This window comes from Chelon labrosus (assembly GCF_963514085.1).
Source record: "Chelon labrosus genome assembly, chromosome: 23".
In the NCBI taxonomy this organism is placed as follows: Eukaryota; Metazoa; Chordata; class Actinopteri; order Mugiliformes; family Mugilidae; genus Chelon; species Chelon labrosus.
This window is the reverse complement of record NC_140356.1, coordinates 16,706,033-16,733,041: the sequence shown is the minus strand read 5'-3', so window position 1 is coordinate 16,733,041 and position 27,009 is coordinate 16,706,033. Positions and strand designations below refer to the sequence as shown.

Sequence of the window (27,009 nt, the reverse complement as noted above, 5' to 3'; positions counted from 1 at the left end):
CAGGTGGGAATACCTTCTGCGTATTTGCCCTTTCAATTAGGCCTGCATTATTAACACGCCTCCGCCTTTTTTTATTCCTTTAATGGAAAAAGGGGGCCGTCAAGGATTTGCAACTTCGGTGCAAAAAGGATTCTGATTAAGAAACAATTTACATATTACAACTTCAAATAGGCTCGGGGAAGGGCAGCGGGAGCCCGTGCGTCGATGTTCCTAAGCCGGTGAGAAATGGTTTTCGAATGCGGCTCCGGCAGAACATTAACCTTATCTCCTTTTTCACTTCCCCGCTGCTCAGAGTCTGGGGCAGCCGGGAAAGAATATTCATGCGCGGTTTATTTTCTCTCTGACCTTATTCCAATAATTATTGACGTGGAAACTTGGAATGAATCGTTGGCTGTGCACCCGACGACTGCGACAACTCCCACTGCCCGGTAGGAACAGACTGACAGGTTTATAAAACCTCCCTGGGAAGCGTATTATTGGGGAGACTGTAGACTTTACTGAGCTGTCTGAAGGGGACTGCTGGCATGTTTCTACAGCTGAAACAGACAGGAAAGCTGCTGGCAAGACAAAGGACAAATATAACTCCTTTGTACCATCTGCACTCTTTTAGAGACCTGCCAGATATGATTAGATGACTTCATGTACTTTTTAACTCTGAGACTGAAGTCAGATATAAACTTTCACAACAAAGAAAATGATTTCTTTCTTTTTTTTTTGAGGGTGGGGGTTGTTATTTCAAATTTGTGGCTAATTTAGTCAGTTTAGCACAGCCTTCAGATTGTTTTATTTCTCTCCATTGTTCTCTGTTCTTCTTTCTCCTGTCTGCTTCTGTCTCATTGTCGTTTGGTTGTTGGTTTCACTTAGGCAGAGCTCATTTGGAAATAAAAGTCAGCTGCTACCGAGCACCAGTTAGGATTTTACAACATCTGGATCAGAGTCTGATGACGGTTGTCGCGGGGTCTGCTGGAGCCTATCCCAACTGTCATCGGGCGAGAGGCGGGGTACGCCCTGGACAGGTCTCCAGTCTATCGCAGGGCTAACACAGAGAGACAGACAACCATTCACACTCACATCCACACCCAAGGCCAATCTAGAATCACCAATGAACCTAATGAGCATGTCTTTGGACGGTGGGAGGAAGCCAGAGTACCCGGAGAGAACCCATGCAGACAAAGGGAGAACATGCAAACTCCACACAGAAAGGCCCAGTCGGCCCATGGATTTGAACCCGGGACCTTCTTGCTGTGAGGCATCAGTGCTAACCACCGCCCCATCTTGTATATGTCCCACCCCAAATATTTATAATATATTTCCAAGTAGAACAAGCTGAACATAAACTTCTTGCCGCCACTGCTCTCTATTGCAAACTAAAACATTGTTAATGCTCCATCTGGGTTCACCTGATGCTCCAAGCCCCCTATCAACCAGCATGGTGGATTTGGTGCTTGGAACCAAAGTCGTGCATCAAATGTCAATAAGCTGCATCAATCAGTCTCCACCTGCCTTCCAATTGAGATTAGATCAACTTGATATCCACCAACTTCTCATAGCCAAAGGTTTTTACACCCATCATGGCTTCAACTAGCAGAATTTCATCAACATTCAATGGCCTTGCCGCTACAACGCCGCCTCCTGTGTGCACGCTCGTTAAAACTGATTTCACCGTTGCATCTTTAGTCTTGAAATGTTATGTGCAAACGAAAAATCGAAACCCCTTTTCTGGGGTTTTAAAGATAAACCCTGAACAAACACTAGAAGAGAAACAACTTGCTCTTAGGAGTGAAAAGATTCCTGGAAATATATTAATTGGAAGTCTGTTCGGTAATCCCTCAAACGACCACGTTGTGGATTATCTGGAATTGCCACAGAAAAGGCCACGCAGCTTTCCCGATTCCTCTGATGTGAAAGGGCCGAAAAAAATAAAAAATAAAATCTGCGCACGGGAAATGGCTCAACGTCTCGGCGGGACGCTTTTCAAATATGTCAAAATGTCCACTTTCTTATCACCTAACTCAAGGCTTTAATCTGCAGAAGGAGACCAAAGTGACAGTCGGGACTAAATCACAAGCTTCGTGTTGTAAAATGGTTGAAAGTCTTCTTTTCTCCGCCGGGGCTATTGTGCCATTTCTCACACATATGCAGAGGCGGTAGTTTTCGGCACCTTGACATTTACAGAGCCGACAGCTTATTTTCGTTCATTCTCACAGAGAACCAAACGTTGCGGCGGCCATCGCTTTTGATCAAGAGGGAGTCCTTGAAAGGCTCTCCTTGGTGCTCGCCTACACTAAGATAAAGTGCGTTTCATTTGTCTCTCTCGTCGTGGGCTCTTCAAGGCTACACGTCCTCCGTCAGCGTGAGCGCACGCATGCAAAGTGTTCATTACAGAGTGTGACGAGGATTCATCCCCGCACCGTGACGCCCCGAAGAAAGAAGAAACAAAAAACTAAAAGGATGACATCCCGTGTGTGTGTCTAGTTTCAAGAGATGTGTCCCTGGTTGCACCCACACACACAAACACACACTTAGGTACTCCAGGATGCACAGCGGGTGTTGAAGCCGAGCCTAAACATCCATGGCCTCGATACTAAATATCACACCGTGGCCCATTAGCACCCTGCAGCGTGAGGTCTGGGGGAGAGAGAGGCTCAGCCAATCACACGCTCTTGGGAGCCTTAGCAGGTGGGAAGGAGAGAGCGCAGACAGGGGGGAGCCGATAACAGCAGCAGTCACGGGTAATAACAACGTCTCTCTCTTCAAGCGGTCGGTGTGGAATGGGTCAAAACTACAACCCGAGACGCACGGTATTCAACCATCTGATTACTGTGCTGCTCGGCCCGGGCATGATTTTACTCCAGATAGTAGGAAAACATCCAGGCACGTCTATTCAGAGATGATTTGAGGAGCTAGTTGAAGGATGCTGTCCCTGCTATCTAAATGGCTGCTGGGATTTTCAAGCTAGCAGGAACATGCAGAGGCCGGTTGGTTGTGCTTCGGTTTTGAATGCTTCAATCTTTCAGGCCCTCATGAGGTCTCCGAGGTGAGCTACATGTAGTTTAGTTTATTCTTTCGAAAGGGAGTAACAGCTTTTAATGTAAGGCTTATTAAGTTCCTGCTAGCTCAAGAGCATTTTTACTCATTTCCAGTGAAAATATAAGTTAGATTCTAATCAAGACATGAAGATTTAGGTCTTGTTTAAGTAATGAAACTATAAAGAATTTGTTCCGTCAAGGGCTATAGCAGATGCACCAGCATTTTTTGTAGTTTCCCCAAAGCATCTTTCCAAAACACTGCCATAACATCCTGTCTTGTCTGAAATTTTTGCTTTTTAGTCATGTTAGAACGGAAGATAGTGAAGTACTGAGCAGAGTGAGCAAACATGACCTCTTATGCTGCATTTATCCACTTGGGAAGTGTTAAAATGAAAACTATTTGAATGGAATTTGGTGAATGAGCGTCCTCTAACCACAATACAGAGGGGTTTTTTTATAGCGACCACAGGCTTCTAGTGCAGGGGAACGATGTCAAAGGGCAGTAAATCAGAAGAACGTGTTCGTGTAAGCTTTCAGCCGTCTTGTGCTACCCCAGCCCACCTGGCAGGTTACCCCTCGCAGAAGCGCAGAGCGTCCAAGTGTAGCCAGGCCAGCTGATGAGAGCAGCAGCCATAACTACACGGCCAGCCTGAATGTCAGCTGGTGAACCTGGCTGTCGGGTTTGGCCACAGCTTCTCAATATGGTTGCAAACGATGGAGAATAAATACACGCCAAAGGCACGTAGAGGTTCTTTTAAAATCTCTATTTTTATGTGATATTGATTTTAGGCATTGTTGTGTAGTGGAAAGGCAGCAAACAGATAAAAGAACCAAGTCGTATCTCTGCCAAAACTTCTACAATACACCAAATAAATAACAGCCCTACAGGAGGTCTGCGTTCACACATTTTTATTTTTGTAAGAAATATCTTTTGAAGGTGCTCGTCTAAACTGCCAAAGCTAACTGACCCACTCGTTTTAGACTCAAAACCTTTCAAAGCAAATCATTTACGGGTCTGCACTCCCTGCCAGCCACAGCGGGGAAGTGATGGTCTGAACAAAGTGTCCAAGGTCCAGATGGCGTCCTGTCAAGTACTGTTCGAAAAAGCCATCAACCAGCAATCCTTCTTGAACCCTTATAGCAAGAAATGAAACTGCACTGAGGTAAAATACCAACAGCAACAGCGAGACATCGAGGAATAATTTCAGAGGAAATCTGCTCTTGTAATTAATGACTGAAACCGATGCTTCTCATCCTGGCCTCCGTTTCCTCATCTTGACAAATTAGTGGTGATACCGAGGCAGATAAGCACCAGTCTCAGTCAGGAGAAAAAATACAAGACTCACCTTTTGTGGCGGCCAATTCCAGATTTTGGGGTCTCCTGGAAAAAAGGAAAAATGCTGTTAAGTTTCTAATTTGAAACAGTGATTTCAGGACAAACTGTGTGAGGTATCATGTTGTGTTCACCAGCCTTGGGTTGTGTTGGTTCACCAAAGAAGAAAACCACTAAAGAAGATGGATTTATCAGGGGCAGCATTCATAGAAAGCCTTTAGGTTGTGTATTGCGAACAGCACCAGCTGAGCTGACACAGATGAGCGTTGTTGCATTTAATAGTTCAGCAGGAACCCTATAGCCTCAAGTTGAGGGAGGCAATCTTGTTTGCAACACGGAGGTGCGTGTTTATCTTATTTTCTCCATTACTGTACGATCTAAAGGTTGTTTAGATATATATATATATACACAGCAGTGGCGCTCCAATAAAGTCGCCTTTGGTTAGATAGCGCGTCCCTTGAAAAATGAAGAGTCTGCCGCAGACGCCGTGAAACGAATACGCATCTCCTCTTTCCTCGGGTCTTGTGCAGTGAAGGGTCCCGAGTTTGATTGAGGAACCTCGGCTCCGCTGCAATCTTTCAGTCAGAGCGTGGCTTCAGCCCGACGCTCGGCACACACCATACCCCCTGTGTCTCGCCGACATGTCATCTGTTACCAGTGGATGAAATCACGACCCTCGTCTCTTCCCTGGTTCAGGCGAGGATAGCTTTAGAAAGATGGAGGGGAAAATAGGCCTATCCATTTATCTACCCCTTTCAAAGCATTTGGCCTGGTTCATTTAAGGGATTAAGAGCAATTTCGTGAACATAGTTTGTGGCATTTTGTAGGAATTAGTGTGTTCTGAGGAGACAGAGACAAACTTGAAAAGCAAGTAGTGGTTGATCTTTCCCACAAACTGTCTTATCAGGAATTTGGTCTAAGGCAAACAGATGGTGCTACTCTTCAAGTGTACTGTTCTCTATGTTCACACAGGGTCTGGACCTAATGAGATTAATGCACAGTGGGATTATTATAAAAAAAAAAAAAAAAAGGCAACTGGACTTGTAGAGCTTTTTTGAGAATACGTTTCACCACTCATCTGAGTACGTAGTTTAAATAGGAGACTCTGTGGGAAGCCCGTCAGAAACTTGCTTGACTTCTTTCTGTTAACAACCAGAAACTGGTGCAGGTGATCTCCATTAACGGCTAGGTACTTACCTGTCATTGAGAGGGGGACTGTTTGTCCCTGTCCTCTTGCCCTGTCAGTGGTGCTCTAACGACCCTTTGTCAGACTGGAGACTCTGACAGATGGGTTTCCCACAGAGTCTCCTTTTTTTTTTTTAAACACTTTTTGGAGATACAGTTCATGGAAGTATAGCGCAAATACAGAGCTCCCCAAATGTTTACTGCAAGGAAACACTATCTACAACTTTAAATCCTACCACCAGATAGTGGGCTTAGGGTGTCAGGTGAAATCAGATGGATTCCCATCATCATTGACGGTTCCTTTTATTGAGAACGGTGGCGGCAAAGAGAGCCAGTTCTGTCCATACGAATATAAAAAACGGCTTCTGGTGTTTGATATTTGAGAAGCCACAACCACAATAGCTCTTTACTTTACATCGATGAGGCGGATACAAATAAAAAATGCTGTCTAAATGTAAATGTGAGTTTACTCTCTTGCTTCCAGAGTCAGAATACCTTGACTAAACCAAGAGGATTCTTTGAAAACACTATTGACCTGGGAACCCAGAGGATCATAACTATATAGGAAACAATTATTTGCTTTTACATTTCCCTAGAAAACACGGACACGTCTATTTTGTAGGAAGCTGCGTGAGCCTACGGTTCATTTATTAAACCCACTGGCTGACAGACAAGGGTCGATGAACTGGGGTGATAATTTGAAGGTGAAGCTGAAATACGAGTCACAACAACAATATGAAGGAAGGTCACAAGATTGGTGGACGCTGTGCCAAACCTCATTTGCAAACTAGTGTGAGATACACACTACAATAAAAGAGCAATATGAGACAGAGCATACACTATATACCCCAGAAGCTCAAAATGTACATTTATAAACTCATGAACTTCATTTAATCACAGCTAAAGCGCTTGGAGCAGCATTTTTGCATAAAAGACACAAGTTATTAATAAGTCTGATGTGTTTTCAGTCAGTTGCTCTCTCCAGGAATCGTGTGCTAATCCATTTATCTTGCAGCACAGTCAGTATCAGAGTCAGCATGTCCAACTTAAATGTCAATTAATAAACAGAAAATGTGTCCAAACACGGTCCTGCCCACATTAATTTGTACTTTTCTTTAAGTCTGCCATCCACACCTAAGAAACTAAACAATAGGAAACAGTCCAGTCTATTCTGTTTCTTATCATTTAAGTGTCACAGTGATTCATATTAAATAGCAGAACGAGAAACACTCGTTCCAATTACAGAACAAGACAATAAGGACATTTAATACTGTGTTGAGAAGCTCTGATTTCTAACCAGTAGTCATGAAACTACATGAAAACAACCTCATCTCATCAGCCGAATGCTTTAGCAGCAAGCCACAGTGTGTCTTCCTGAGATATCAATCTGTAAGACAAGGTTAGTGTAATTCATATACAACTACTTCAGTGCACACAACAAGAGCCTGTGTAACTTTATTCATCATGCTTGAGCTGCAGTGACAGCTCCCATAAGCCTCAGCGCAGAGCTACTAAGAATAAAGACAAACACGTGCAGTAAAGCTTCATCACTGAACCCAAGCGCATTATTCTTTGGTGTGCATTTCTGTGTATCTGCAACGCACTCCAACACCACTTTGTGATGAAACACATTCAAATGTCATGCTTGGGTCCGTGATTTATGTCATGGAATTTAAAACATCTCTAAAGGATTGCCATGTTTGTCCATAAAAAAGCTTATCTTTGAGCCTTCCATTCGAAAAAACCAATGAGGAGTCGCACTCTCCTCGGCTTGTTTATCTGTGCAGACCCGATAAAGATCGCAATTTTTACCGGAGGCTTTCAATAAATTCATGAGAGAGAGATGCTCGAATGAGATGCATGATTGGCATTTTAAAGAAGCACATGTGAACCTGCAGATCTCCCAAATAATCACAGGATCTGGAGGCAGCAGCAGCAGCAAGTACAGCGTGTATTTCACTGAAAACATCTGCTGTAAGTCTTGACGTCTACATGTTGTTGATGATAATTGCACCTATTTTACTCGACTGTTCTATTGCATTAGAGACCAGATGTTCTGAAGTAGTCACACGTTCCTATTAAGACGCTAACAGCAGCCGACGGAGTCTTTGATGCTGGCTGAAGAATTAGACGTCAAAATGCCAACATGGAGCATAAATCGAAGGCTGGAGATGAAAACGGGGCTAACCTGTACACCTGCTGAAAGTCAACTTTTGCCCTTCATGTGACTGGTGCAGCTACTGCATTCATATTAGCCAAAGACACACCGATCAGGCATAATATTATGACCGCCTTCCTAATTTTGTGCAGGTCTCCCTTGTGCCTCCAAAACAGACTCATCAGAGAATGGACATGGGCCTTCTGAGGATGTCCCGTGGGGGGCCTTTGGCTCCTATGGGCCTTTGAGGGGAGGGGCCTCTGTGGATCATTCCACAGATACTTGATCAGTTTGGGATCTAGTGAATTTGGAGGCCAGGTCAACACCTTGTGCTGTTCTTCATGTTTTTGGAGTTTATTTTATATAAACTGGATATTGTTTAAATATACTTTTGTGTATTTAATATATACTTACATACTATATACCTTTGCAAACGTAGTGAGTAGAAGTAAAGGATAAAGTCCTGCAAAACAGACTCATCAGAGAATGGACATGGGCCTTCTGAGGGTGTCCTGTGGTGTCTGGGAACAGGATGTTGTTAGTGGGGGGGGCCTTTGAGGGGAGGGGCCTCTGTGGATCATCCCACAGATACTTGATCAGTTTGGGATCTAGCGAATTTGGAGGCCAGGTCAACACCTTCTGCTGCTCTTCATGTTTTTTGTGTGAAGCTGCATCCTGCTGGGGATGCCATCAAGGAGTGTCATTGCTATGGGGTGGGGGACCCTGATCTGGTCTAGGTGGGTGCTACATGTCTAAGGAACATCTACATGATTGAATGCCAGGTCCAAAAGTTCCCCAGCAGAACATTTAAGTGTCACAAGATGGTCGATGTTATTTACTTCTCTTGTCGGTGGTTTTAATGTTGTGGCTGATCTGGGCCTCTTTTAACTGGGACCCTTTTCTGCATGTCGTCCCCTCTCACTCTCGCCCCATTACCTCCTGTTTCTCTTCACTTATAACTACCCAACAAAGGCACAAAAACCTATATTTTATATCTATGCTTTAAGCTTTGTCTACTTCTCCATTGACAATCTATTTTTTTAGTTGCTGGAAGCATTCCTGCCAAAGATAAATATTAGTGTGGTTTTAGTTGGCTCATATATCTGTAATCCTTAAAATCTTGAACCAACAGAGGTGTGAATGTGATCAAATATTGTTTCAGGCAACAAAACCAACGTTCGCCGCTAGCACAGGGGCAGCTCTTGCTGAAAATGCCATGAGATGAGATGGCCGGCGAGCATTTCCCTGCTGTTCAGACAAGATGCTCTGCATCAGCAACATTTCTGGACCGAAAGGTGCTAATTAAAAATGCAAATGAGGCTTGTTGAAAAGTGCTGGATGGAGGTTGTCAGCACTTCTCCAGGTGAAGAGAGAGAGAGAGAGGATAGATGTGAACTGGTCTGCCACGGACCTGGCGCCACAACAAAAAGCAGATGATCCTGAGGAATGTTCCACATGGTTCTGGCTGCTGGATCACTGAAACAGGTTTCCTTGTAAGTCTCGCATTCCAGAGGGAGGTAAGACCTGATAACCAGGACCACATGCCTGCAGAGGAGAGGGCCTCCCTGTCTATCAGATACATGTGTTCTACCACGGGGGAGAAGAACTGTTTGCCCATGCACTAATACGAACACAGAAAACACACAACAAACTAATTTAAATGCTCCTCGTGTCCCCAGAAAGAGATGGAACAAAGATGCAGAATTTAAAACATCTGATTAAATATTTAAAACTCCATGACCTTTGCTGAAGTTTCCATTAAGACTTCAGCAGAAAAACGCAGGAAGACTTTCAGCTTGTTTTGTTTGGAAGACGCTCAGAGACCTGGGGAGGTATTTGACAGCCACGCAGCCCTGAACAGAAGTTGACCTGAGCTCCTTTTTAAAACATTTTGTTCTGATATCTTGATACCGGCTAAGAGGCTTGCTCCGATGCTGTATATCATAACGGGCCCGACGTGGCGATTGCTCGTCTCCCCTTGATAGATGGGGCCCGAGGGGAACAGAACATTTCTGAGATGCTCTCCCTTTACAGATGTCTAACTTGACAGCTCGGTAGTAAATCCACTGACCAAACTGTATCTATGCTGCTCTTTATTCCTTCTTACGAGCGAGGGTTTAACAGGAGAAGACAAATATCAGCTTTACGTGAGTGACAGTGAGACATTTAACGGTTAATTCCTGCAGAGAAAATCTGGTCTGTTAATGCACATGTAGAAGATGCGTGATTGGATCCTTGTCTCTGCTTCCACAAAACGTGAGAAAGCTGCAGAAAGCAGATTCTGCCGGTTGTTGTTTGTTTACTTGTACGACTTTCTATAAATAGCCCTTTTAGCTTTTATTTTTTTATTTTTTTATATCAAGGCTACGTCTCAGCAGGTGCTGCCACAATCTTCCTGTTAGTGTGGCGTTTGTGTACATATCTCATCGCCTCGCGTAAACACCCTCAGACAGTTCCAGCCCAAAACAAAATAAGCCCGCTGATGCATAGCAGCCAATCCATCTGGAACACGACTCCCAGCTTACAGCCGTGGAAGTTGTCACACAGCGGCCCGAGCCGTTTGATATACACTTTTATTTCGCATTTTTTCTTTTCAAAAACGGCAATTTTCGTGTCAGTCAGATGATTTTTCTTTACAGGAACGAGAGCGGAGCGGAGGTTTTCCCGTCACTGTCGCACAGCTGGGTGCTTTTCACATCCTCTCTGCGCCCCGAATTCATATTTAAAAATCGCTCCGCGTGCGTTTGAAGCTCGAAGAGGCCGACTCAGATCGCGAGCCCGCCGCCTCTCGTTTCGGCTTCGTTTTTTTTTTTATTAATTCGTTTACGTCCTCGTTTTGCAGAGCACCTCCTGGACTCATTCGGAGGAGGAGCAGACTCACTCCGCATGGGTTCGCTTCTATTAAATAAACACGGTATTACTTGCCAAGATTAAAAGATTCGCTCTGTAGACAGAAACCGCGTCTGAACCAGACGCCTTAAACACAAAGCAGATCCCATCACTGGCTCGTAAATGAGGTTTGACTAATGTGGCTCTTCACAGCTACGACGGGGGTTTGTGTCTGCTTCTGCTAATCATTCTAATCATTATCAGTTATCTGACTAGATCTGTGCCTATAAAGTGATTCTTGGTCTTACTGTCCTGGATGTACCAGCTATAACAAAAGAAGCTGGTTACTGAACTAAAACCTGAAAGCCCAGACTTGTGAAGAGCTCCTTTCCCGAGCTGCTTTGACGGCATTTTCTTGCTTTTAATGTGATTTCTCAGTGATGATGAAACACACAGACACCTTTCGGGCTTAGCGTCGCTGCAGCTTTTCACACACACTCAGCTCCTGAGCTCTCCTGGCGTCTCCCTGAGCAACAGTGCCTCTGTTTGGCAGCACCGGTGTAACAATCTGTACAATATTCTGCTTAACAGGCGTGACAAGCTGGTAAACACAAGCTGCACTCCGCGGAGGCCACGCGCTAACGCCGATTCATAAAATCGAATGTGAACGGATACGTGGTTTTCCTCTCCTCACCATGATGTGGCCGGTGGATGGGTCTGCCGTCATGGACTCGTTCTGGAAAGTGTTGGCCTGAACCAGCTCCTCTTCCTCCTTCCTGTTCTTCTCCCCTGTGTCGTCATCATCCAGCTCATCCAGGCTCTGAAGGAGAAGAAAAAGACGGTCGTTTATTCTCTGCTACTCGCACACACACACAACGTCAGTTCATGTGAACACGCTGACACATGCGTGGTGACAGCTGAGGTCATTCCCACAGTAACAGCAACATGGACCTCGGGCTCTAAACCACCAGGGCGTCCTCTTAATGCTCCTAGGACACGATCACGTTCACTTCCAGGAATCCCTGAGCTCAAACACCACCCCAACACCAGAGGGACTCTAGTGAGGCAACAGGAAAACCGTCTGCACAAGGGCCTTTCACCTCCTGGGGACAGTCAGAGGGGATTTTTGTTTTCACTGGAATGTCCCTCGAAAACACAATAAAAGACACGAATAAACACACAAAGCACAAACATCCCTTTGACAGGGAGTCAAAGGGAGTTAGCTCTCATTATTCACGCAGGGAAAACCTCCTCGTAACTTGTGGCTTTTTCTTAAGCTACGCGCTCGGTCTCCGCTTCCTATTCGAGTTACCGGGTTCGTGTGTCGGCGGCGTGGCGAAGGCGCGTTGCATAAACACAGCTAGACATTAGGATGGATGGCCGCATCGCGAAGAGATACAGAGATTGGAGCCAAACTCCCAGAGGGGGCACGACTCAAAACCAGTCCTTCCTGTTTCACGCTGCCGGCCGAACAAAAGACGCTCAACGGACCCTTCGCTGGTAAAAATAGCCTTACAAGGTTAACAAGGAATGCAGTCATTTGCGAGGCCTTTCCTGCCAAACGTTTATCAGCGGTCCTTGGGGAAAATGCCAGCTCCGTTTCCCTTTGACTGAGAACGCTAGCATTCTCATCCGTCTCGTGCAGAAGGTGCACAAGCCCCACAGTTGATTTTTTTCCTAGTTTGCGGTGTTCTCGTGCCGGATTGCGTAACCGTAATTGCATCCGTGCGTCACGTTGGGATTAAAACCTAACAAGATGTGGGAAACAAGAGGGTTTGGGGTTAAAAAACTGACATTAAACAGAAGTCTGTCTGTGTCAACACGGAGCGGACTGTGCACCGACTAACCGCTCTGCTATGCACAAACTCGCATGAAATGTGGAACTGGGAATCTCAGAGTTTGTTTTGGACAGAGACGCGGCCCCAGAATTCCAAATTGCTCCGCATTTTCTTCTATTCCAAATAAAGGGAAATGGGGAAACTGTGTGCGTCCATATAAGGGATGTTTTTGCTCCTGACATCATCAAAATCTGTGTTTGTTTTTCTGGCCGGTTGAACGGCTGAAATGAGCAGCGAAGGTGCCGAGTTAAGAAGGAACAATGCTTTGTCTGGTAGGTATTTATATTTCAACATTACAAAGGGTTCAAAATTAAAGCGGTACTGGAATACTGGATGTTTTAATGCCGCTTTAACTGGTGTTTAAGATTTGGCAGCAAATTTGTAGTAATATTTTTTTTGCTGGAAGATTTTGTGCCAGTTTGTTTGGGTTGAAGTTATCTTGTGTTTTAAACTTAGCACCAACTCAAAAAAGAGTAAAACACATTGTGTGTACTTTTCAGACTAAATATGTTTTGGAAAGTTGGGTGAATTGTTCCCAGCTGTGAAAATCTATGCACGCTGGAGACGCTTTTTTTATCCCCTAGGACTTTGTGATTGATTAAAAATATAGTTGTGTGATTATTACCTCTGGAAAATCCTGATCATCCACAATAACTGTCTCACAGCTGAGCCAAAATTTAGATAATGAAGCAAAACGCAGCCAAAAGTCGATGCAAATAACTACGCCGACATCAATTCTCGTCCTGGTGATAAACGCCAAGCGGAGTGTAAACCGAAGAGAGGGGCGGCCAGATCTCCAGAATCCTCTCCGCTTCCTGTTTACAGCAGGGCCAAGTGTCGGGGCCTCACAAGAGTGTTTACTTAAGAGGAGCACGTATCCTGGCCCGCTCCGGCCTCGGTACCCACGTCTGTCACTCTGCACACGAGGAACTGAAGACGCTACATCTGGAGCGAGGCTCAACGGTCTTTTGGAATGTCTGTTGTGGTTGGAAACGCTCGTCTTTTGGGAGGAAAACGATCAGGCGTCTATTCTAAAAGCCCCATCTCTGGCTGAAAGAATGCGAAGGATTCAGAGTCTCTGTCTGCAGAACGTTTAATTTGGTAGCATTTGTCTTTTAATGGCACTTTAAAATTTCCTTTCAAAGCATCTATGTGGAAGAGAACAAAGAAATAAGTGAATTAAAGACACGCATACTTATATTTGTTGAAATTGTGGTATTATTAGTTCTAGACGGAGATGTTAATGTTATATTATAGTTTAATAATCCCATCATCTCACTAGCAGAGGCCAGCTTTCACTAAGAGGCAGAGGCTCTTTCATCTACAAAGGAATTCCAAGAGACTTTTATTTATGGTCATGATTATACTCTTATTAAAGTTTGGTTCCTTCTCTGTTATTTTTAAATCTTTTGTCTGAAATAAATAAAAACTGGAACGTGCTGCTCTGTGCCCGGACAATGAAAGACGACGGTTTAACACAAGTTGAGGTTTCGGTGAATACGACCAACTTGATTCAACGCCAAAAAAATGAAGAGTCCACTCGGTCAAAGGCTGCACCGAAACAACAGGCGCCGAATGCTGCATTTAAAGGAAGAGAAAAGTTCCTGGACGCGAAGTCGACGAGAAAAAATATTACAGAGAGGGTTAGGGAGTTTGTGGCGTTGAATGAAAAGCACATTTCTGGAGCCAAGGTACGAGCTACCCTCTCAACACTTAATTAACTTTGACAGCCGTATTTATCGCACGGTGGACGCGTGATCTAGGAGAATAGAAGTAAGATGAGAAAAGCCTTCAAGGATCTACAGATCGGATCGGACGATACTGACATGTGTACGAAAAACAGATACAGATCTCCTTTGTTTTAAGTAGGCTGAAGCTAGTAATCTGGATATTATCAGAAAATGATTGCAGACTTTAGAGCTTTGTCTGCAGAACATCAAAAGTCATCGTCCTTGCGTGCTGTCTGTCACCCTGCCAGCAACACCGTCCACTTAGTCTCAGATTTATCTCTAAACAAGCAAAGGGCACCTCCATCTGAGGCCCAGCTCCAATACAGCACACATAATGACTTGCGTGTATTAATCACCTGCCGCCCGCCGCAGCACGGAGACTTCATTAAGATGAGCTATTGGAGGAGGAGGGGGGAGGGGAGCTCACTGTCTTTAAATAAAGAGAGGCAGCCAGCTCAGGTGCCGCTCTCAGGTGAGGCAGAGATCAAAGTGAGGACATCCACCCCCGGAGCTGCCGGCTGATTAATGCGACGCTGCCGCCCGCCAAGGTCAGTGCTAGGTCTGGCCAACGTTAGAGCAAGAGAGAGGCAGCCTCAAAAAGGTGTCATCAGGGGAGAACGGAGGCAAAAAAGAAAATATATTCATTAATTATAATATAATCAAGACTGGGGGGAAAGTTAAGGAAGTGCTGTTTTATTTTAGCTAATACTGTGTTTCTTATTTTCTCAAGAAACCAATGCTGGCTTTTGCGATCAAAATATCCATTTTCAAGGTCAGGCCGACGTTTGAAAGATTTACCGCTGCTTCATTTGAGATTAATCACAACTGTAGAACTCAGTGTGCAAAAAAAATCTAATGCCTTTGTTTGACTCCAAAATTGCACAACAGGGTTTCATTGTGATCGCCGCCTTGCTTGGGGACACTGTCGAGTCAAACAGGGTCCAAGACGTTCCCAAGAATCAAAGCTTGTGTTGCCCCCCCCCGAAGCCCCCGAAGCCCCCGGCTGCTTTCTGCTTTCTTTAAACCGATCTGTTTATCAAATGAAATCCGTCCGTGTTTGTTAAGTTTGAACTGGTAGTCTGTTTGAACCTCGTTTTCGCTCCAAAGTGAGACTATAATATTTTAATCAGCACTCAGTCAGACCTCAAAATGAGTTCCCCTTTTACATGGGGGGGTACAGAAAGCTGCTTTCAGGCAAACAAGCATCAGTGGTCTGGCTGTGACTGCTGATCCCTGTGGATGTGTCAGACTGAGCTAAAGGCCTGAGGGCAGACCAGTCGGGCTGAGCAGGGCAGGAACTTTTATACATCTGTGGGAAACTTCGCTCTGAATATGTTTTCCAAACTTGTTCTTGTGCTCTGTAACCTCCACAGCAGCGGTTTCAACTTGTAAAGCGCATGGCTGTGGTCGTGTTTATGTGTGCGCGGAGAGGACAGGGCAGCATTTGCAGCTTCGGAGGGGGGTCACAGCGTAAAAACAGGACTTCACCCTCCAACACCGCAGACCTCCGCACGCAGACAACCACGTGGCCTCTGCTCGGTGATGAAGCCTGGAACTAAAAAGCTGGACCAGATTAGAAGTGCTGCTGTCTGCGTGAACGCTATGTTGGAAATGATATGCAAAAAAAAAAACAAGAAGCTGCACAGCTGAAGTAAATGTTTTATTGGCAGCATCTGCATGTATATTTAACTTCTTTGAATCAAGTTTAAAATGTAAGAGTTTCCAGCCGCATTGTGTTACAGAGTCTGGTTTTAATCTTTATTATTCTCAAAGACCTGGCATGATTATTGGCCTCAAACATCCACTGCTGGTTAGACTCTGAAACCAGGTTTATAAATGGTACCGTGGCCGCTCTGTCATCGCTGCGAGCTGTTTAAGGTTTTATAGCTTACAGATATTATTTATGCGCTGTGCTATGATAGGCAACACACACACACACACTTATAAATTGTTTATCTTTTGTTCACTGTGATAGAGTGACTGAGAGGCAGGAGTGTTTTGCAATGCAGACATATTTGCTACAAGTGTGTTAAGGACATGAGACATCAAGCAGACAGTGTCAGGCTGTCAGCGAGCGTTTGTGGCCTTAATGGCTTTTAGAGCTGATTCACCGTGTTGGCTTCTCAGTAGCTTCCAGGCCTCCAAGCGATAAGTTCTTTAATTTTCACACTATGAATGTTGAATACAGACTACTGCCACCTGCTGGTAAAAGGGGAGTTATCGTCTCTTTTACCAGGGCGTACTAGTCTTTTTAAGTCAAAGGGTGCATCCGAATAGTCAATACATACTAACGTCGGTTAGAACGTACTACTCAAACGTCAATTTAGTACGTTATTTATGTATGCGAGCGAGTAGTAGGCATACAATTCGGACGTACTGGGCAGCCATCTTCCCTGTCCTTTGACCCCGGATGTTTACATGTGACGCCGACACATATGACGCACACCGACGGATGCCGCGAAATTTTAAAGCCACCTCGGAGAAGTATTTTCGAAACAACCAACATTTTAAACTCAACATTTATCCTAATATACTTACATTTATAAACTTCGGTTGTCGTAGCTGTAGCTGTCACAACGGTCACAGCCATTTTGTCTGATTTGATTTTCCCGGCGGCTCGTCTTCTTCTACGCTTAGCGGGCTCCCGCTGAATTGTGGGATAGCGTAGTGAGCTACCGTTGTATACTGTGGAGGTAGTAGGCCATCCGGGTATTTTTCGCCTACTAGTCGATGTCTACTAATAATTCGGACGTACTACTACTGTGACGTACTGCGTCTCGCCTACTGAACAGTAAGTTAGTATGGGTATTCGGATGCACCCATAGACTGTATAAAAAGTAGACGCCATGACAGCTCCTCAAAAGTGAAGCTAAAACATGTGGAGCTCCCCCTGGTGGCCGTCGACAGTATAGGTGATAAGCTCCGCCTCCTCCATGTTAGTGAATGGGACTTGGGCCGAACTAAAACACTAAAGTATGCGTCAGTTTGTAAGTCTAGAGCACAGGTGTCAAACATACGGCCCGCGGGCCAAAAGCAGCCCGCCACATGGTCTAATCTGGCCCACAGTGCGAATTTGCAAAGTACAAAAATTACATAGAAGACTGCAGTTTTTCAATGAAAATAACTCTCAGCCCTAAGTTGTCCACTGTTTTAGTAAGAGAAGTGGACAGAACACAACACAGACACCCAGGACTAAACAACAGACAGCAAAGTGCCCAAACTGCACTTATTTTACTTAAGAAATTTCCTTTTTTTAAAGGCTAGTTTATCAACTGTAAACATTCTCCTAATTTACTTGTTCTTTTTTTGCACTAATAGGTTGCTTATAGGTTATTATCTTACTGGTCCGGCCCGCTTGAGATCAAACTGGGACTGTATGTGGCCCTCGAACTAAAATGAGTTTGACGCCCCTGGTCTAGAGGAAGTGTGGTCGGGTCATTTCAAACACTACTGCTCACACTCTGGTTCCAAACTCCCCCAGCATACTACTCTTACTGTGGCCAACGGGAGGAAGTGTCAACGTGTCGTCCATATATTTTCTACAGTCTTGGGTTCAAGTGCAACTTTTTGGTCCAGGTGCAGGAGACGTCAGGCCATACCAGTTGGAATTCGTCGCTGGTAGTTTGACGCCTCCAAACTTTTACAGAAAAAATTTCCACATAGTGTCTGTGGCTGCTGTGGCAACTATGTAGGAGATGTTTTCCACAAAGTTTTCCACAATGCCTTCAACAGGGATTACAACAAAGAAAAATGGAAATGAAGTCAGTGGAAGACCTCAAATAACCTTCTCCTCTGCTTTAAACAGGCTTACTGCAGTAACTCCGGACCTCAATAGACCGTAACAGTCCCGCGACTCTGACCCCACAGCACGCACATGCCGACAGGCTTTTTTAGAGTAAGCAGCATTTTACCAAGCTGGCGCTGTACGAGCTCTACCCAGCTGAATATCAAACCAGCCACTTGTCAACCTCTGGCGCAAAACAATTATTATCAAGTCAAACCACGACCCAGCTGTGGGTGAAAAGCAAAGTGCTCCTGGTAAACATTAAAATCAAGAGGCAGGTGAAATTAAGAGTAAGTGGCGGGTCTTGAGTCGAACAGAAAAACAAAGGGTAGCATGACAGGCAGCGTAAAACTGTAAAGCACCGAATATGCACAGAAAACTATAATTACACAGATTCTCAAGGACGTATGGTAAATATTATGCAAAGGGTTGAATCTTTATATAACTAATTAGCTTTACACAACAGAGAAAATGTCATTCTTACTTACGAAGGTAATAAAATACAAAATAAAGCTCTAAATCAGGTCTATTTAGCGGCGTCTGGGTGCATACAGGTGACATCTTGGTTCCTTTGTCTCATAAAACCTGATCTGTACCTGTCCTTTGCTGCTTCACGCTCTGCTTCCTTCAGGTATAAACAGCGTCCTCCCAGGACATAGAGAGCAGGCCTGTCCTGCTGCGTGGGAGGTCTTTATCTTTTTTTGTGTATTTGCTCAAGACTCGGCCTCATTAACGACGCTGACCTGAATGGAGGAGATCGACTGGTTCGTGTTACCTGACCAGCGCAAAGGCTCAGATTTCTCAGGCGGCGCAAGGGGCAATTTTGTTTTCCTCACCTATTAAAGTCTAGAAAACTCAACTGTTATTTTGAGTTGCAGCAAAAAAGCATAACCTATTTAGTATATAATACTGTTACACTCTTAAAGGACCATGCAAGAGCTTTTGCACGTAAAGCGTATCAGCTACAATCACATGAACTTTACGTCAAACTTGAAAAATGATGCTGTATTTTAAAGATTTTTGATGCATTTATCCTGCAGTTTATATTTCATGCAGCATGAAAATCTATTAGCCGACAGCTGAATTGCGAGCGGTGTAATGCATCACACTGAACATCTAGTCTGCATTCACTCAAGAAAGTTTGGACATTCTGCCAAAATCTCAAGGATAGACATTTGTAGAAACTGTGCCAAAACATAACTGGTCTGTTAAGTGATATATATATATTTATAAATTAGGGGAACCTGTAAGAAGAAGGCCTTACCGTAAAATGTTTAAATATTTGCAATTAAATAGTTTATGAAGGAGAAAACTGATGACTATGGCAGTTTCCTGCAGGGTAAGAAACGTCCATTCCAGTCAGATACTCATCTTCTTAATACATGACAGTGAGTAATAACTGTGTTCTCCTTCTTTAGCAGATAGTTTTAACATCTGCATGTCCCGACCACAGTCCAGGATGGTTGTAACTCAAGCCAGAAAGAGGAGGCGATGGCGGCTGCTAGAGTGTTTATCCCAGCAGCCTCTCCTGAGTCCTGCTTCCCAGTAATGAATCCCTGTTCCTGACAAACCAGCGGTAATAACGGGGTGCTCTCTCTGTGTGCCGCACCGAGGCCGCGGGGGGGGGAAGTCGTGGTCCTGTGTTTTGTCTAAAACCCTAATCTTGTTTTCGTCCCGGTGCTGGCATGCACAACTCTTCCTTCCTGCGCTGATGTTATTTTGCACGGACAAAGCAGAAAACTACCAGTTCTACAAAGCAGCAGCAGCAGCAGCAACAGCAGCAGCTACGGCCACGTTTCAACACATCTACTGTGGGTCGGGTGTTTTTAGCAAAACTGGTGGCAGAAGACCCAGATTTTTCTTTGTTTTAAATCCAGTTGTTCAAAAGCAAGTTTAGAAAACCACGCAAGTTGCTAAAAATTGTGCAAAGGAGGAACAGAGAAGCCGGAGGACAAAAGGGCACGGAGACGGCATCAGACATTCTGCAGCTTTCAGATTGTGTCCTTCAGACTTTTACACTATGTCCTACACTTTGTCTTTAAAAATATTACAATGGATTCCCCTGATAATCCTGATTAAGGACCTTTTTTTGTCAGCAACTGAAGCAAAACAGCTAAAAACATTCAAGTAAGGAGGATAATGCACATTTGTGTTAGTAGAATGAACTCTCACAGTCTTCATCAGTGATGATGTACGGCCACAGCAGACACAATCAGTTCATAAACTGTACATCTGACACTGTGCATGTGTGCCTTGTGACAGAGATGGATAGGAAGGATATCTTAAGAGTCAATAATGGCTTATCTCACGGGCAGCTATGTGACCCCTGACCCCGAGCTGTGGCCGACTGCCTCTACTTCTCCGCACACTTCCTCCTCGGAATGTCTGGTATCTCCTCACATGTACGACTAATCACTGCCCTGGCCCGTAGCGTGATGCCAAATGGGTTGTTTAACATCTGGTATCCCGGGCCGTTTGCGTATTTTACCAACAAAGCATCTTAAGTGCGTTGGCCCTGATCTACCGTGCAACCTGGCATGGATTAAGCTCGTCCATTTGGCAGGAGAGAACCAAGCTTTCAGACAGAGAGGTATTGTGACGGCAGACCCCTTTCGCAACGGACACCTCACAAAGAGATGAGACGTCCTGGGCCGGTGTGGAGCTCTGACACTTGAGCAGCATAAATCTGGTCCTGCCTCTCTGCGGACTGGGTTTATCTAATGAGAACGGAGCCGGTCAGAGAGCCAAGCGCCATTCAGTCCTCGCTGCCGTTCTGCTAGGCCATCGTGTTTCTTGGCTGCCGGCGCCGGGTTTTCTTGGCCCGGGGCTCGCGCTCATTCAGAGCTCTAACAACTCGGGGACTATTCAGGTTTCATAGACCTATCAAAAGAACCACAGACGTGCTGGGCCGGAGTAAAGCCAGGTCCTCTGCACCCAGGGAGCTGCAAAAGTGGCAGCAAGCAACCAGAGCGCATATTTCTTTCACACGTTGTAAAACCGCTTAATGACGCTACTGAAAAACGGCTTTTAAAATGTAGAACGTGACCTACAAGTAAATAACCTTCCTCCTTATACGGCATGATAAAATCCACCATCATGTTCAGAGTCCAGAACTGGCCTCACGATATAAACCTCTAGTTTTCAGCTGTTAACAATAACTACGCCCCGTACAGTATTTAAAACATCCAGCGCTCGAAAGATTATTTTCAAACGAAAGCCATTCTTGTTCAAGTACACACACACTTCAAGTGTTTGCTCTCTTCCCGTCTCAGACTCATGCACAAAATGGATTTCACTATAAACACCTTCGCAAAAACAGAAAAGCAATCTTAGCAACGTCAGACCGATTCCAGGGGATTAAATCTGGCTGCGCGTTTTAATAGGGTAAACAGGCACAATAATTGCTTCCTGATTTTCTTCATTCTCATTCCAAAGCAAGCTGCTGCTGCTTTCTGCTGCAGAGATTTTTTAGATAGGCCGTCATGTTTCTCATTCCTGCTAAGTTATGATCGCTTTTGTTCTGGTTTGTGCTTATGGGACATTCTACGATAATCTCTATTGATCAAAACAGAGGGCTATGACTGAGATGGAAAGAACCTGCCGAGCGACTGAATAAGAGGGGAACAAGAGGCAGTGAGTCAGCCCGTGCGAGGTTGTCGAGCGGCTGCGGGGCGGCTGGAGAGCAGTAGCAGCCCGAGGGCACCTGATGGCAGTGCTCAACCACCCTCTTTCCCGATCGCCACCTGAACAATGCACCTGGCAACAAAAGGTATTGTTGTTGAGTCACACCTGCTGGCAAACACAGCTGCTGCCGTCACGGAGGTCACGGGAGAAAGATCAAAACTTGTGCTGAAAACACGCCAGTGACGCTGAGCGGTCAGTCGGAGCGTGCAGCTGTGAAGATGTAATGGTATTGTCAGATAGTCTGATTTCTTTTGTTGCTTTTTATTTTTAGTTTGGTCATTGGTGAAGTGGCTAAAACATTTCATGGACTAAGGTTTCCTACGGTGAATACTTTGAATGCTGGATGCTTGTATCTTGCATCATGTACTCTTGCTTTTTGGGTTCCAGGATCTGGGTTCTATAAACCGTCTTGAAACAATTTGGATTGTTATTGGTGCAACATAAATAAAATTGAATTAACACAAACTCCTCTAGTTGATGAATTTTTGTTGAGCTCAGCTTGATTTTTTGCTAATTATCTGGTTTAATTTAGTTCAGACAATCAGACACAATGAGTAGCTCAAAACAGTCAACAGGTAAAAGGCCCTCTGCAGCTTTCTCTTAGCAGGGTCTAAAGCAAAATGGCATTAGAATCAAGATAAGGCAGAATTGTCAGATGTGATAAAACGGGCGATAACATTTCCAGTATTTCTGAGTAATTTGTTGCATCAAATTTCCAGGAAACATTTGGCAACGATTTAAAACAAATTTTCCAGGGAAAACATTCCTATAGACGCGTATGATTGAGCCAGATGGGAATTTTGTTTCTTACAAAACGGAGGTTGAGTAAATTTAGAATTCAATCAACGTCATATAAAAACACTGTGGTCTGCTCAAGATGCCAGAGAGATTGGAGTATTGTTGCTTGAGCCGAGCCTTGATCTAGTCATTAGTGAAGAATGACTGAGAAAGTGAAGATTTCCTCCTGAGATTAGATTTTTTGTCGTTTTAAAGGGTTTGGCTTGTTGGATGGATGGGAACCTTTTTTTTTTTTTTTTTATAGGTCAACCTCACAGCTTAATTAAGGAGATAATGTCCTGTAGAAAGACAACAAGTACATCTGGCAACCAGCATACCCTGCAGCTTCAAAGCAGGTCACTATTCAATTATTTCTGACAGGGCGTCTTGCTAGGGAAAGGCTGTCTCTTAAAAATCAAATTTAGCAGAGGGATTAGGCTGCTTTGCAGAAAATAAATTGCTGTCTTTGTCTTGTTAGCTCTGGATCATTCTGCATGTTGCACCACGTGTGTTTCCCTTTTCAAAAACAAGAAGAGAAGCTCACATTCTGCCTTGTAGTCAAAGGATTTTGACTGAAAAATTACACAATGTTCCATGTTCGTAGAGGTTCGCGTGGCCGAAATCTGTCAAAAATAAATTGCACCGGAGAGCTACATGCGTATATATCCAAAAAAGCATTAAAAAAAAAAAACTTGTAGAGTCCAGTTGCCTTTTTTTAAAATGCTTTTTTTGGATATACCATGACCTCAATGCCTTAACCCAGATCTGCCCAGAATAAACATTCAATTCATTAGCGTTGAGTACTTGAACCAATTCCCAGCAGCTTCAAGATTGTTGTTGCGTGTTGCTACTGGTGAGAAGATGAAACCAGAAAGTCCCGTTTCAACTATCTGTCAGTGATTTTAATGGGTGTACCGGACACCAGTACAAGTCAACAAACTGTTTGTCTCGACGATGGTTGGGATTATACTTGTCGTGGTGCAAAGAATTCATTGTGCTTAGATATGTTTGACGACGTCATGGTTGCTGTTGAGCCAAGGTGTTGAGCTTTTATGTATCAGCCTTATATTCATCACTAGCAGTTGTATCTCTGGTAGCGTATGTACGAATAACAAACCCAAGAAGTGCATCCGATCCCTACGGCCAGCCAGCAAAGAGTCTAGGTCTACTGACATAAAAAGCTGGAATTTGAAGTATGTTCACAGTCAGAGTAACCAAATATTAACCACAAGTTCTTATCAAAGAAGTACTTTGATTAGTATGGAAGTAATGCTGAATATACGTTACCGAAATGTTACATGAGATAGACGTAGAGGTCTCTGTTGGGTAGGAGACGTTCTGGGTTATGAAAATGCCAACGTTTTCAGTCCGTTCCTATGTTCAGAACTATGGATTAGCCCTAGAAGGTATTGATGTAGCCCTTTTTCACCTTATGAAGGACCATCCGGCCAATGAGAGTTTGGTCGGACAAGAGTCTGACAAGCAGCCGGTCAACTACAGCGCCACAAACCCCCAAATCTGCTTGGATATTAAATGACCAGCCTGGCAGCCATACTCAGTTCTTATCAGAACATCAGTCTTGTAACACACCATTTGAATTTGATTATGGAGGGTGTTTCAACCAATACGGAGGGGGAAAAAAAACACATCTGCATGAAACTGGATAGTCCAGATCAGAGCTTTATGTGAACAAAATTCAACTTCACAGTCCTCAGGTGACACAAATGACATATGACTTCCCATGAAACCCGCCAAAATGATTTGATTGGCCTGGTTGTAGGAGTATAATCAGTTCCCAATGTGTCTGAGTGTTTCAGATCAACTGAAACAAACGGGCAGGGATGTTTGTCTGGCTTCCAGGCTGTTAAATAACACGAGAAACATTCTATGAAAAATGATACGCAATTTTAAGTGCTTCTTAATAGGAGGTTCTTAGATGCCATGTGGGCCTCGTATTGCTTCGCAACCTGTGTGGTTGAACCCATATGTGGAATCCACAGCTGAGCCCGGTCGTAGCCCATAGGAGCAGCTCTTCCAAACAAAACAGCCGACTGAGTCCCATCTACCTACCGCACAGCGCGGCAGGAGAGCTGCCTCTGGGACTACTGTAGCTGTGATTGACACAGCTTGGAAAGGAAAAACAATGAGTGGAACACGCAGGGAACACTTCTATTTAAAGCCCACGCTTGCCAACCTATTCTTCGTTAAATACCATTCCCTCTTTTCATTTCTATTCACGATGGCTCCTGTTGAGAGAGGGACCATTCCAGATGAAAGAAAGGGAAGCTGGATACATAAAAAAATAATGATTTCTAATCAAAACTAAATGTGGGTGACACCCTCAGAGCTCCTTATTCAGGAAAGACTTAAGTGGTGAAATTAGAGGTTTTAGAGAGGGGTTTCTGTCAGCGGCCATGTTTTATAGCTGAGCATGTGTTGTGAGTCCGCAAGGCAGGCAAAAACGTCAAACCTTTTGGTACCGTTTAAGACCACAAGTATGCGTTGTTTACACTTGTGCGTGTCTTTCTCTCCTTTGTAAACCAGGACAATTACAGACTGCTCACAAAGGCTTGACTAATTCACTCTGTCTGTAAAAGAGCGGTGAGCTAGAGGCAGGTGCCATGTGGCTACATCTGAACAGTGCCAATTGGGAAAACGAGACAATAAACAGATGTAGTTCAGCAGATGTTTTGCAATTAGATTAGGTGTTCTTGATCCCTGAACAGATACTGTTACAACCACAAAAACAGAAAATAGTGTACGTTATGTATAAATAAAAGTGAAGCATTTATCAAAATTGTAGAGTGGGAATAAACACCTTGCTGGAGATACGATCAGTTATGCTTGTACAGCACCTAGACATCAGGTTTTGTCAACAGCAGCCTCATAATGTCAACCATTTCTTCTTACTTGACAAAGAAATAGTATTTTTAAATTTGCATGACAAAGCCGAGTATAGAAAGCTGATGAAAACCAGGTTAAATGAGTTCACAGCGTTATTGAAGCAGCTGAATAAGCTTTGACAGCTCAATAACCAAGAGCCACGGGACTGTGACGGGGTGAGTTCAGAACACTTACTTGCAGAAGAAAAGCTACAAAAAAGGAGAAAACCAAAGTTGGATTTTACAGTATGCTTCAGTGTGAAAATGAAGCCCTACAGTAGCGGCGGTGCATGTGCATGCGAGTCTAGTTTTGGAAGAAAAGGTAATCAGTCTGAAAAAAGCGACTAAAGAGTGAGCGGTGAGCCAGGTTCCAATATCAGAGGAATTTCAATGAACTGTGAGTTGATCCCCGGAGCCGCGGCGGTGGGACACTCATCAAGTTTCTGTGGATTTGCTTTGGCAGGTTGCGCCACATTCTCTCCAGAGCAGAGCAGAGATGAGCAGCAGACACTTAGGAAAATAACCCTTTTTTTTTTTTTTTTTTTATTCCTTTGTGCAGCTGCTGAACATGAAAATTACATCTGGCGGAATGATCAAACCTGTGTGGCCACTGACCGCTCGGGCCAAACCAGACTTGCTATCCCGTTGCAGATTTCCGTGTAAGTGGAGTAAAAATATTAAGTTCTGCTTCCAGGCCGACGCATTAAATCTAACCCTTGGAGATAGTGTTGACTTTGCACTGAGAGGAAGGAATGGTGTGAGATTAATGTGACAAGACGGGCATCCAGTCCCTGAACAGAACCAGTGTTCAATAAGTGAGCAGATACTATCTAAGGCCTCACAATAAACAGACTTAGACACCAGTCTCATTTCACTGGCAGGTACAGTCTTATCTGACTTCAGCAGGCTCATATGAAAACACGAGACGACAAAGATACAGCGGAGGAGATGAAACCGAGTTGCTTGTCGTGTACATTTGCTGCTTTCTCTGCATCCTGTACGCTCGAGCGGAAGACAAACAAAGCACGGCTCACCAAGACTGGCATTTGCCCAACTTCAGATAGGAACACAAAACAGAGATGTTCCTCTTCTGCTCTTGCTGTAGGACCAATAAAACGGGACTATAAAGTGGTCCTGACGGGAAACAGATGGGTTTTCATTTGACATAAACATCCAGACTACAGGTGCATGCTGATAACATGTGTACCTCGTAATAATGTTTACGGTAAACCATCTGATTAGGTCCCAACAGGTTCTTTCAGGTGTTTTCAACGTCATTAAAAAAAATCTAAAAAGGTTAGGAGGATAAATTGGGTTGGCAGTCCGTCAACGTGGCCAGGATGCACACACGTGTTCACACCGCTGAAAAAATGTGGTCGCAAGCAGCCCACCGTCCAATGTGGGCTGAGAGATCTGATGTCAAAGGTGTCCTCGATGCGTCCTGGATGTGTTCAGACCCTGTGATCACATCACTCAGGACGCATGTTAATACCAAGCCCGAACAAACCCCGTGGGACCGGAATCCCAAATGCATGCTCCAAGCGTTTTGCCGCGTTCAGACCTGTACTTTAAATTTGTCACTTGTGATAGGACCCTTCAGCTAATGCCAGGTGTGAACCACGTCTTGGTACTCAGATCATCACAGTACATCAAAGACATTCAGTAAACTTGAGTTTCTCCTCTTTAGTATTTAGTCGTTGAGAATTTCAAAAAGATTGTGCAAAGTAAAAGCCGTGGCTCTAGACTCACATCTTATCAGTCGCTGCTAAATTAAGTTCTG

The 27,009-nt window shown here is 44.3% G+C and overlaps 1 protein-coding gene across 1 annotated transcript in view; it reads right to left on the bottom strand.

Annotated features, from left to right (window-relative positions):
• pawr (PRKC, apoptosis, WT1, regulator) overlaps positions 1-27,009 on the bottom strand; it is a 60,671-nt gene that overhangs the window by 10,141 nt on the left and 23,521 nt on the right. Inside the window, exons 3-4 of the mRNA XM_084573214.1 lie at positions 11,229-11,354; positions 4,376-4,410 (exon numbers count right to left, since the gene is read on the bottom strand). Coding sequence (XP_084429340.1) covers positions 4,376-4,410; positions 11,229-11,354 — 161 coding nt within the window. The remainder of the gene's footprint in view (positions 1-4,375; positions 4,411-11,228; positions 11,355-27,009) is intronic.